Source organism: Brachyistius frenatus, unplaced genomic scaffold (assembly GCF_029030835.1).
Source record: "Brachyistius frenatus isolate BFR_SWC_R1_liver_20210118 unplaced genomic scaffold, ASM2903083v1 Contig_326, whole genome shotgun sequence".
Classification (NCBI taxonomy): Eukaryota; Metazoa; Chordata; class Actinopteri; family Embiotocidae; genus Brachyistius; species Brachyistius frenatus.
In genome coordinates this window covers 163187-177192 of record NW_027210925.1, presented here as the reverse complement: position 1 = coordinate 177192, position 14006 = coordinate 163187, and the positions used below count along the sequence as shown (strand labels likewise).

The window sequence follows — 14006 nt, the reverse complement described above, 5'->3', positions numbered from 1 at the left end:
GTCACCTTTTTTACACACGCACGCACGCACGCACACACACAGAGGCCACTAAACATAGCAAAGACAGACAAAAGCGAGCAGCTTTGTGGTGCTCTCCCTTTAAAGAGGAGCACCAGAGTGTAACTGATGAACATCTACAGAGACACATACGGCATACACACACTGTCAGACGTTAAGGACTGGTTCATGGGTACAATATAAGCATTCCAGTGTGGAACAAACACTGAAGGTCTGGTTTTTTTTCCCCCAGAAAGAGAGACAGAAGGTAAACAGTCTTATCAGCCATCGCCAAGAACACGCTCTTCTCTCGACACTGATTTCTCTCTCGATAAACTATACAAAAGCAGTTCCTGCGTGACCAGCAGAACAACTTGCACAACCCAACACAATGCACATCACTTAACGCTAAAGCTGTTTAAACTGTGGCTCTGAAGTGTTTACATAGGTATGAAAAAGTCACCGTTAGTATGAGCTGGGTCAGCATCATGCACATTTTGTACTGTACTCTATGTGCTAATAGACAATAAGTAATATCTTAACATCCTTTCCTCTTTCCTTGTATCACATAATTACACAGGTGATGTCTCATCTGAACATTTATAATCTCATTTGTCATGTTAATTGTTCTCCAAACATTGGAACAATGTTTGAGTGTAGTTATTGTCCTTAAGTGTTAATATCTACACCTTTACATATAACTAAATCAATTTTTCTGTGATGTAACTTGCAGAAACTTGCAAGAAACATTTCAAACGTTTGACCACAAACATTGTAACAAAACTACCTCAATAGCAATTAAATGAAACAATATCAGAAAGTGGTATCAGCACCTAAACAGAACCCAGTACCATGATTTAGTTGTAAAAAGGAAGTAAAACATAAAACTACATCACTGGATTTCGGCTTTAATCTAAAATTAGGTAAATGTCTGTAAAGACAGCTGCGAAAGTTAACATGCTCGTGTTAATGTTTATTGTGTTCAGTTTTGGTATGTTACCATGCTTAGTTAGGACCGACCGCAAATATGAGACTAATATTAATGGGAATGTAAAAAATTTCAATAACGCTGCCAGATGAAAAGACATACCATCACCAGAGTAACAAACTGAGTAACTGGGGAAAAATGTTATCCAGACCAAATTTCATGGCAATCAATCAATGACATATTTAAGACTTGACCAAAATGGTGGACTGACTAACAGACTGACTTGGAAATTGCAGCCAAAGTTTTAGCAGAAATAGTAATCGTGTGTGCATGGACAAAAAAAACCCTGTAAATTAGTTTTCAATTTAAAAATGTCCCTTTTAATCAAAGACTATTATCATGGCAGTTTATTTGAAATTAAAGATGGTTATGTAGAGCACTCTGTGAAACTAGCCAGCAAAACCATGAATGAGTTGTGAATGGAGTAATGAAGGAGTGTTTTCATGCTGAGGCATGTGACGCAGGTCAGGCTCTGTCTGCTCTTTGTCTCCCTGTCATGCCAGAGGAACTAATTTGTCCCCTCAGGAAGATGGATGAACTGCTGTAGAAAAAGAGCCTGCGGGTGGTGTCTAAACACCTGGGCGAGTGCGTGCGTTTGTGTCTATGTGTGTTTCTGTATGTGTTATGAGGAAGTTGCAGTCATTCCACTGGCCTGTTTCCTCATTAGTGTCACAATCCTGTCCAGCAGGGACTTCCTTCCACGGACAGAAAGGTGTCTGACAAACACACACACACACACACACACACACACACACACACACACACACACACACACACACACACACACACACACACACACACACACACACACACACACACACACACACACACTTCATTTACAGACATTCATATAATAGTCACACCATTGTTTGGCATACCTTCACAATTTCTGTTATGTTAACTGCGCACAAACACACACACACGCATGTATACAGGCTGCACCTGCCAACGTTGACGCATTTTTCAACACCAAATCTGTCCTTTGATAAAAGAAGTACTCATCCTGCCTCTCCGTCAACACAGGGACGTCCTGGAGTTTAAGCACCTACAGAATACTCTCTCAAGTCCAGGGGGGTTTAGGAAGGTTTATAGCTTCTCATAGAAACATGTCAGTGTCCTGCCTTTCTTTATATAAATCGCTTGTGCTTGAAGACTAATGATGTTAGAGCTGTATTTTAAGGTCAAGTAGGACTTTTCATCTGAATAGAGTAGTTGGATTAAAAAAAAACCTGATGAAAGGGTAAACCCACATTTCTTTTGAGGAAGGTGAGAGTTTTGGCTGAAGGGTTAGTATGCTGTTAGCTTGGCTCTGCCTACTGCTCACAGATTCAGTTTTCGCTGTGATACTGATCTAGCCTATGAACCCTGTATGCATCAAGGTTTACTCAGCCAGTCTGAAGGGCGGACCAATCAGCAACCAGTACAGGTGGCTATGTGTGATGATGTTGAAGTTAAGCGTTTGTTTATGAATGTAGTTCCAATAATGGTGGTGGTAGAGCTCCATGAAAAAAAAAAGTGAATAGTTGTGGGAACACTAGTAAATATTCAGGAATTGAAGCAAAAATCAGCAAAGTCTGGAATGGTCGTAGACCAATGGCATTGCACTCTGCTCACATTGGGGGAGGGTCTCTGCTGTCCACAGTTTGGTGAGTTTCGGCACAACAAACGTCATATGGCGGTCAATGCTGATTGGTTAAAGGCTGCTCCACTTGTTTCAAAATTAATCCGAGGTCTACGCCCTTTAGGATGCAATGACACCATCCACAATGCAACGTCGTCAGACCCTACCAATTCACTAAGTAAATTTGGGTCTAGTAATACCAGGCTAGTATACTGTGTGGTGACGCACAAACTGATATTTCTTTAGTCCCAGGACAATTCTTGAAGCTTCGCCTCTTTTCTTCGCCAATCCTTTTTGTACAGTCTATTAAGTTAGACAAAAATCATCCACACGAGATTGAATTAGAGAACTAAAACATAGTGTACCCACCCAAAATGATTTAATTCCCACCCCTGTGCGAAATAATTAGAAAAGGATCATTACTGAGTGAACCACCTCAGCTGCAAAATGATTTTGAGCCTCGTTTTATGTAATCGGTGTTGATTTTCACAAGCAATAATTAATTCTGATATTGTCAGCAGCAGTTAACTGCACGCTGCTGGACATGTGCCACAACACACCATCGAGTACACATGCTGCCTGCATTGGTCCCCACCAGAAGGTCCTTTCACATAGCCAGCCAGGCATGGATAAACAAAACACGCACCCCGATCCAAGTACACACATCTAAAGAGCAGCAGCAGTAAATCAGACGGGAAATGTATTCTTCACATATCCACTGCTGCCTTTCCTGTCAGCTGTCTAAAACAGTTTCCCGTCAGAGAAACCCAAACCCTTGCACCATCACATAAGTGGTTTCTCTAATGTTTCACCTCCTTCCACTGCCCAGCAAGTGGACAAATCTGCCTGGATACCTGCAGCAGTTAGAGGGGGTGTTAAAAAGAAAAATGCGTTTTTATGTGCGCATTTTAATCCAAGTATTACTAAATAATTTTGGCCTAGTAATTGGCCTCAAACTTTCAGACATGACGTGGGATGAGACTGCAGTTCTCTTGTATAACGCAGTATTCTGGTATTTGCACAGTAGCCAGGACTGCTGCGGGAGCTCTGCTGAGGCCGTTAAAGTGGCCAGGAGCGGGAAGTAGTAGGGCAGGTAACACAAGACACCCAGGGACAGAAATACCGACACCTATTAGCTACCAGGAAACAGGGAAACAGGGCCAAGAGTACGTGTTTCTCAATAGCTGGACACCTGGAGACAGCAGTGGAAAGACAGGGAGGGAGAGAGTGGGGGTATGGAGGTGGAGCATGTTGCTGCCATGGCAACTGTTCAAGTTGTGGACGTGCACGGCAGAGTGTGAGCTGAGAAGCAGACAGATAGGTTGGTGGATACTGTATCTACGACATTTAGACATACTCGCCCTGCCATAAAATCCCTTTATTGAACTAATGCCATATCAAGACCACGACACTGATCCAGCATGACCTCACCAACCAAAGATGGTTGGTAGCCCCAAAGGGAAGATCGTGTTGTTTCTCATATGTTATGCCAAATCTAAATGAGAGCGGTAGTAGATTCCTATGAATCCTATTCAACAAAATGTATTGATTGCACTTCTAGACGGCCGGGAAAATTCTCACAGACTTCCACAGAGACTTTTGCTGTCTCTATAAATTTGTTTATGGATGATGTGGCCAAAGTCTAGCAACCCAATGCCATTTTTTTGTAGATCAAATTCTTAAAAAAAAAAAAAAAAAAAAAGGCTTAGCAGCTCATTTATTAGCCATATTTAAAAAAAAAAAAAAAATGCATGACACAAGGTAATGCCAGATAAATTGTCTTTCAATTATGAACCGCAGGTTCCTGACCCAAGATCAGTTTCAATATGATCAACAATTAAGCAAATCTTTGTGACTGATACAGACTTTGAACAGATTATTGATAACTTCACCTTCAAACCCAAAATCAGGGTTTTCCATCCTGCCATCTTAGTGAAATAAACACACTGGTCACTGTGGCAGATCTCTATTTGGAGTCAAGGTCTGTGTCATTGAGGAGCCACAGACAGGTGCACCGCTGTGGAGGAGTTATTGCGACTGGAGCCTCTGGCTTTAGCTGAGCGTGTCACATGACGACCTATTATGAGAGCCTGGTAAATAAATGCTGCCGACGTGTGAGTGAGTGTGTGCATAGTAAGAGAGACCTGCATACATAAAAAAAAAAATTGAATTACATCTAGCTCAGACAGGATGTTTACACATGCAACACACCTACATGATCGCCATGTGGTGTCATGAATGTTTCTACCAACAACACAAAACGCTGACTGACAGCACGTACTCCCTCAAATAAAATGGCTGTTTAGATGGGGCATTGCAGTGGAAGGACCAAGTGAAACCTGAAGATCTTTGCATTTTGAATAAACACATTGCAGGTTATTTTTTCTTTTACTTTTTGAACTTGCAGGAGCTGTTTTTTGGACAGCTGGTTAGCTACAGCTAAATCTTTTGCTAATTGCTGTTGTTGCTGAAGTGGCCCTGTTTCGGATATCAAAATGTCCATTTGGTTTGCTGGATTCACATGAATGTCAACAGAAGTAAACTGATAAAACACTGACCACCTTTTCACGTGGTTCTGTGTGAAGTTTTGAATCTCGGAGAGAAATTGTTTAGTTTCCCTGTTTGTTTTTTTTGCTCAGCTCCTACAGCTCATCATCTTCAGCTCTCTTCCCGGCATCATGTCTTCTCCTGCACCTCCTCGCTCATAGTCAACCCTTATCGCTCCTGTCCTCTCACTTCATCACTCCTCCTCTCATCCCTCTGTCTCTCTTGTCCTCCTCTCTGCGACCTCCTCAGTTCATTCCTGCACGCACTGGGCCACTATTTGTTGCAGGGAGTGCAGGGTCGTCTGAGGCATGTGTTTAATCACATTCATAAAGAGACTGATGAGGTACTCTTCATTCATTGCCCTTTGCTCTGCTCTTTGAATCCCTGCTGGCAAAGAGAGGGGCTTAAATGAAACAAATCTTTTACAAGTTTCCGTGACTTGATGAAATTATGCAGGACAGATTGTTTTTCTTCTTCTTAACTGCAGCCCAGACCGGCACACAGGAATTGTGGAATCTTTTTAGTTGATGTTATTAAACTGAGCAATGAAGAACGGTACATTCTTATACCTTAAAAGTAAAGGGTAACATTTGTTTTAGTAACGTTTTTGTGCTGTTAAAGGCAATATTTATTAGACTGGATTTCCAGTTCATGAAAAATTAAGCCATTTATGTTTCATATCCGAATCTAAACTGATCACTAAAACCACAGCTCGTGAGATTAGTTTAGAATCTTTTTGGATGAAAGATGCACAGTCTGAATTTAAATCCATTGTAAGTAACCCCTCCCTGTTTGAGTCTCTTGGTTCGGACAGATTCCATGTACAAATCTGTAGGATGTGGCACAATAAAATGTTTTGAATATGAGTAAAAAAATTAATTACACACATTTTTCAGCTTTGTTATATGAAACCTGTGCACAGTCAAAGCTTTGACGACCAAATACAGCAGCAGCACTATCTTAATTCACCACTGTGTTTTCATAACAAGCTTTTCCCTCAAACACAGTTAAAAATGTCCTGGTCAAAGACAAAGAGAAAGTTGCTGGAAACCCTCCCCGTGTGTAGACTGTACCATATACAGCAAATGTGTGTGCAATGTTTTTCTACCCTATTGCATAACAGATCCATATTGTACAAATACCTTTCACCAATACAGTGAACTCATACTTATTGTGCAGAGTTGACCAAAGAAGTACGGCTTCCAGGAAATCAGGTCAAACGCTTGTGACGTTCTCATCGCTAAATGCTATAGAAATTCGACAGAATATTTCCTGACTCTGTTATGACACCCTGACACAAAACAGCTGCTGTGGGTCAGTTGCTCTCTATTATGTGGAAATTTTCAGTCCATGTACAAACAGACCTCACCAACCTGTTTGAGATTGTGACGTGATGATGGCTCTGTAAAAACAAAGAGACTCCTTTACAGCTTTCATTGCCGTACTCAGTAACGTCACGCCTAAAAACACCAAAATCTGCAGAGCTTGGAGCATGCAGACTTTTTGATTTCAAGTCAATAAGTTACAAGTGATATCACGAAGAAAGATTAGTAATCAAATCTACTTAAATTCATGTTAGTTCCATCAATCCATTATCTATACCCGCTTTATCCTGTAAAGGGTCACAAGGTGCTGGAGCCCATCCCAACTGCTATTGGGCAAAAAGCAGGATACACACTGGACATGTCGCCAGTCTCGCTGCCTTATCTTTGTCTTATTGTTGGTTGTACCTATTACACAAATAACTCATCAATTATCTGCATCCCTATCTGACCCACAGTATATTATCGATGGCATCTCCACCTTTATCTCGTGAGAAAAAAGTGTTGTTCTGTAGTTTTCCAGCGAGAAAGGCACTGGTTTGACCATTATGACCTCGACAACATCACAGTGTGTACAGTGTGATTTTAAAACTGTGACAGTGAAACTTCAGAACACACGGTGCCGGTAAACATAATAACAGCTCTGTGGATATTTTTGCACTCACCGTTGAATAGAATAAGGTTGTGGGTGGGACCTGATACACTGTAGGTCAAGGTTGCGTAACATGCCCTCAACACAAACACCCTCCACTCAATTAACACACGCTTGTGGTACAGTTTCTCTACCAGAAATTCAGATTTTAATAACTTCACACCATTTTAACAAATATAAAGTCCTTGCTACATACTTTCTCAGTCTCAACTGCCGTTTAATTGCAATGTGTTACTGCACAGCAGCAACAGAGACGCACAAAAAAAAAATCACCACACAATCCTACCTTGATACTAAGTATATATAGTGTAGATTAATCACTGATCAATATCCAGTATGTGTGATTTAAATAACTACTATATCATATTATGAACTAAAAGGGTAAACTGAGGCCAGGTTTTTGAGAGATTGTTTTGCGCCTTTGGTGATATTGTCAGCAGAGCACATGTTTCAGTCAAAGGAGGTGCCCCAGTTTTGCAACACATGACTTAAAATCCGCTTGATTTATTTCATGAATGTTGTTCAAACTGAATTAGAAGAAATACAAAAATGTATGTTGTGCCGTGGAGAAGGTGAAATAGGTTCACCTGCGGGTAATGCAGTGTGCAGCACTGTCGGTATTTACGTATTATATCATCGTGTCAGCATGTGCATGCTTGTGCAGTGTGTGGGCATAGACAATAGGCCTTTGTCTCACCGCATCCTATTTTTCTTCAGTGAGTTTACACACACACACACACACACACACACACACACACACACACACACACACACACACACACACACACACACACACACACACACACACACACACACACACACACACACACACACACACACACACACACACCTCATCCATACACAGTTCCTCCTGGCTTCCGTCAAGTTACAGCGGTTTAGAGACAGCAAAACAGGAACAATCTGATACTCTCTTCCTGCCTCACATTTCCTGCCCCATCCCCCCAATAGAGAGAGAAAGAGGTGAATGAAAAAGAAGAATAAAGACATAAATGAATAAGAGAGAGGAGGATGCAGGGAGATGTGTTTGCTAGGTGTGTGTTTGTGAATATGGTGTGCAGTGACGATGTGGCCAGAGATTAATGAGAAAACAGTGGGACTGAGTTGATGGGAGATTGTGTGGTTTGCGGGTGTTGACTATACAACCAAATAAGCATCTGAGATGAGACATTTACCAGTGAAATCCTGCATCAGGATGTAAAGTTTAACATGTAACTGACTACTCTTAAGAGAATGTTTGGATTGGAAAAATATATAAATATTAACAAAGGTACTGAACCAATGATCCAAAAACACTGTGTTCTTACACATTCGTTTCCAAGTAACAATTCATTTCAGTTATAAATGATCTGATTGCTTTCTTTATGGTCTTTTGTTGTATAAAATGTCAGAAAATATAAACATCTGCTTGTTTTGTCCAAAACACAGCACAAAACTAAAAGATTTACGATTAAATATTAAATAATACAAACAAATTCTCATGATTTTAATTTCGGGCCAACATTTTTTTTTATGGGATTTCACACAAAAAAATTATATAAAAAAAATATATTTCCTGTCAGTCAATTAATTGTATGAATTGGAGGCAAGCTTACACAAGTTGAAACTAGTAAAGCTTTTGCTGTGCAACCAAACTTTACAGACAATGAATATACTAAAACAGAAAAGAAAAATGAGCAAGAAATAATATCAAAACCCAAAAGCGTACTAAAAAAGGGAGCCATGTAGTATGAAATTAAATCAGCAAAATGTATTTAAAACCGTGATTAGCCTTTGTCTTTAGTTGTTTCTTAAGAAGCACTTCACTGAGCATGAGGAACATGGTTACAAGTGTACACTGCTTTTCTAGTTCAATAAACTGAGATGAACCCACTACAATGGTTGTCCTGTTATAATGAGGGAACATGTAATCCACATGCAACAGTATGGATCATTCATGTGTTTTTATATGTTTTGTGGACAATAGCAAGGAACAAAATATATCAGGCTTTGGCGGACAATCGTTGTAAGTGAAATACATTTCTAGTTAATGATCTTTCCTCGGGATTTGTAAATAAATTGTAAAAAGATACAAATGTTTTTCTTTGTCCTTTGATAAGTTTTAATGGAAAACAAAACCTAAAAGATCACGTCAAAGCAGGTCAAAAGTGCACATGGAAAAAAAATAATGAAATGTTTGCGTAGATGAGGAGTCAACTGTAATAATAATATTTAAACTTGGGGACTTGCAAAGCTATAAAGCTGATAGTAACACGTGCCGGTAATTTAGCGACAACCTTACAACAAAATGTCACTCACACACATATTTTCCAAATCTCTCTTACACACACACACAAGCTCAGAGCACCTGATGAGCTGCGGTTCTGAAGAAGGAAGTGAAAACTCAGTCCATCTGCTCTGACAGGAAGTCAACAGAAGCCACATACAGGCATGCTGACGTCAATCAGAGCCACAGGAACACCTCCCCACTGCACACTCACACACATACACACACACACACACACACACACATTACTCACAATGATACATACACCCAACAATAAACGCTCATTCAAATTACACACCTTGTCAGTCCAAAATTGCAAAATTGCATGAAGCAAAGTTTAAACACCATCAACAACTGAAATATTCACTTACACATATGCCAGTAAGTTAAGCATTGCACGCGCACGCACACGCGCACGCACACGCACACGCACACACACACACACACACACACACACACACACTATATAAACAGTGTAATGTGTTACTTGATTTTCAACCACATGAACCAATAGATTTAAGTAATAACATAAGAAAATGACTCAAATTTAATCCAACAATAATTTGGTCAATTATGCCTTATTTAGGATCACAAATAAAAAATAAAAAAACAGTATAAATACACGGCACTATATAGATGTTATAGGATTCTACCAAAGGAGTGTAGTTCTAAGTGAGACTTATGAACAAAAGGGCAGTGAAGACAACAGTTACCTCTGCTAAATCTATCGAGGCTTCAATTTCACTTGTTCTACGTCATATCTGGCCGAGCTGGTTTCATGTAAAACTTTCCGGTTGTTTGATGGTTAACTACGCTCAATGTCTTCAGTTTCATTGTTGCTCATCTCGTCTCTCTTTACACAACAACTCATTAGCTGCTGCCGTTTTTAATGCAATATCTCGACTGTGTGGGAACATCTGCCTCCAGATGTGAGGTCAAAGGTCTCATCACATCTTAAATTAAATATTCAATAATTAATATTTTAGCAAAATGCACACAACACACACGTTGAGTGGTCACGTGACAAATATACCATAATACGCAGTGTGAAAATTATTTTTACATTTCCTTTTAATCCCTTCTTACTCAAAAAAATGATTTTACCTTAAAAACACAATATTCCCTTGTTGTCCAGCTGGTTGCTGTAATATCACTCACAGACAGTCGCTGAGTCTTTCACCATATCTTAAAAAAAGCTGTGTGTTTGGAACACAAGCCAATAGGTGGACATCAGAGGAGGAAATATGGTTTGAGTAATTTCTTTTCCAAATACAGTAACTGATCAAGGTGACCAAAGCTCCTGATATACTTTGCGTGAAGGAGGATGATGCACAGCTACCTCTCAGTCTTTCGGACAGTAATACAACAAAGGTATCACTTTGTATCACAAATATATTGTCTGAGCACCAAAGAACTGTTTGTGATATTTCTTACTTACACTGGGAATAAGGAGCCAAATGAAACAAATAATTGAAAGCTTTAAGCTTTCAAGTTTTAAAAGCGACACATTTTGTCTGTATCTTGTATTTGACTGTCATTGTCGTTAGATTTGTTATGGCCTCTTTAAACCAACATCTCATGGAGAAACATGGACGTGCAGAATTTACAGAAATGCTCTTTAAACAAACTCAATTGCGTACAATGTGTATAATAACATTAATCTTGTGTCTTCCTGTAGCACACAACCTTGACGGAGCAAGTGAACAGACATAAATCTTCTTCTCACAAAGAAACCAACGGCAATATGCGCTGCACAAACACACACAGACATGTGCTGTGTCGTGCTCATAAAGTCATGTACTGCTTGCACACATACAGTATACTCACACACTGCCTCTTACTGGCCTAGATGTGTACATGCACTCACATACACAACGGTACAGTAACACACACACACACACACACACACACACACACACACACACACACACACACACACACACACACACACACACACACACACACACACACACAGCTGGTCAGAATCAAATGTGATGAAAGAAGACAGGGGAGGTTTGCTGTTATCTTAAACTGAGCTGCTCAGTGTGGTCTCTGTGTGTGAGTGTGAGTCTGCATGTGCACGGGTGTTTGTCTGAAGTGGCAGTTTAATTGTGTTTGAGCGAGGTTAATGAGCTTGGTGACAGAATAGTCTGGACTACAATGTTGGAGCTGGATACAGATGGCGCAAAAAGTGAAAGTCGTCACGTAGGCGAATTCGTGAGAAAAGGACAAGGCGAAGGAGGGAGGGAGGAGTAGAGAATAATGAGAACAAGGAAAAATGGCAGTAGAAAAATGTGTGAGAGATATAAACCAGATAAGTAATAAAAAGTTCATGCAGCTTTACAGAAGTCAGACACGTAGCAGGACATTCCTGTGAGCTTCTTACCTGGGAGGCAAACTCTGGTGATTGGAGGTTGGGTTGTTGCTGCAGGAGACCTCCTAAAAGAACAAAAGAAAGACAAAGAAGATGTTACAAAACAAAGAATATCCTCTATAAACTTCATCTTTATAGAGTGAGCACCCCCTAAAGTACAAACCCATTTTTTTTTCACTCGGTATCTAAAAGAAAAGATTAACAGCACTTTTGTTTCCGTCAATCAAATATGAAGCTACAGCCAGCAGGCAGTTAACTTGGTTTAGCTCAAAGACTTGAAACAAGGAGAAGCTGTTAGCTTGGATGGAGCTGCCTACCACAGACACCAGAAAATCATTGTGCCCGGGAAAAACATAGTTCGGCACATAACCACCATAAAACCGCAATGTGGTAATCAGTGGTCTTTAAAGGTGCTGTTTGGCTCATTTTAATACCTTTTTTCAAAGCCAGGCTATTTCACTCTGTGTCCAGTCTTTGTGCAAAGTTTAGCTTGTGTTAGAGTCTCCTGGTTGAAGGTTCATATAGAAAACCAAACCTACAAAAAAACCAAACACGTGTATTTTCCAAAGCATCACATTGTTCCTAAAATTGATGACAAATAGGACTAGTTTAAAGTGAGGATGTTTTGTTTTTTATTTAAAGAGATCAGTCATCCCATATTTATTGTAATTGTACCTTGTCGTGCTACAGAAAGACAAAGAGGTTGTTTCATAGTCGTGGTGGGCGATATAACCCTAACATTATATACCACTATTTGAGGTTATTTCTGTAAAATGTATATTCTTGGAATCATGAAAAAGTACAGAAAAATATGTTAGCGTTAATTTAAAGAAAAATAAATTGCAACAAAATAAGTGTTATGATTTAATTTTTCTGCCTAAACGTAACAGTTTGCTTACAGATATTTAGTTCAAACTAAGAAAACAAATTTTCTCAGGTCTTTATTCTGTAAACAACAACAGTAAATCAGAGTGAGATTAAGATTCTGCATTGAAAGTTTTTTGCTGTGTGCCTAAATTACACATGTAACCCAGCCTACCCAGAGTCAGATGTTCCAAACGAGTTAAATGTAAAGCGACTCAATTGCAGTATGTGCCTGGGGTCAGTATTCTGTAGTATGTCCCTAAAAAACATAGTTAGAATAATGAAGGTGAAAAGGGAACATCTGAAGGCACAAAGTACTGTGTGTGTGTGTGTGTGTGTGTGTGTGTGTGTGTGTGTGTGTGTGTGTGTGTGTGTGTGTGTGTGTGTGTGTGTGTGTGTGTGTGTGTGTGTGTGTGTGTGTGTGCGTCTGTGTGTGCGTCTGTGTGTATGTGTGTGGCTGTTGGAGAGTATGCAGTAGACAGTGTTTCGATAAATTTCCTTTCAGCAGACTCATTGATCATCTGCCTGATCTTGAGTGTAGAAGTAATTCAGTGTATGATCACATTACCATGTTTGTCCATGTCTGTGCACATGTGTGTGTTTCTGTCTCAGCTCCAGTCTGTGTGTTGTCAGAACCAAATGTAGGTCAGACAGGCTTTAGGTAGTCAATACAGCACACTGGATGTTACTATAGCCTTCGGTAGAGCAGAGGGCTCTTAGCATCTGATCCACATACACACTCACACATAAGCTTCCGTAGTGAAAAACAGAGGGAAAGGTGGCCTACATACATATCTCCAGGTCATGTGGATCTGCAGTCCCACCTCCGCTGGGAGTGATGATGCTCAAGGTGACTGCTGCTGCAGCTTTAAAGGGCTCTATTGCTTTCATCAAGCTTGTGAATAAAGAACTCATACTTAATATATAACTTATAGACTGCATGGGGTGAACAAAGCTCTATTTTAGAGAAAAGGGAACAAATTAAAGGGCACCGGATTGGTTTCATTGCACTTATTTTAGGGGTTTGTTTCATAAAATGTTTGTTTGACACAAAGTTTTCTTCTTTTTTTTTTTTTGCCCTGGATCATCATGCAAAACACGTAGATGCAGTGTGCTTCACCGCAACAAAGCACTTCCATATCATAGAGCATTTTAATCACGCGGCATGTAAGAGGAAACTATTTCTTAATTTATCAAGAAATAACAGACAAATGACAGATTTAAAATTGCAATTATACTGTCAAAATAATACTAAGTCACATGAAGTTATCTTTTAAATTCTATTGTGTGTTTGTACAAGGCATGTACTGTGTTTGTTGGCTGGACTAGTTTAGCTGCCATACTGGTGGAAACAGCT

The 14006-nt window shown here is 39.8% G+C and overlaps 1 protein-coding gene across 2 annotated transcripts in view; it reads right to left on the bottom strand.

The window, feature by feature from the left end:
* Positions 1-14006, bottom strand: part of pde4ba (phosphodiesterase 4B, cAMP-specific a) — a 164965-nt gene that overhangs the window by 39541 nt on the left and 111418 nt on the right. For both annotated transcript variants that reach the window (XM_069723401.1, XM_069723402.1), the window contains one exon: positions 11798-11850. In XM_069723401.1, the coding sequence (XP_069579502.1) occupies positions 11798-11850 (53 nt within the window). The remainder of the gene's footprint in view (positions 1-11797; positions 11851-14006) is intronic.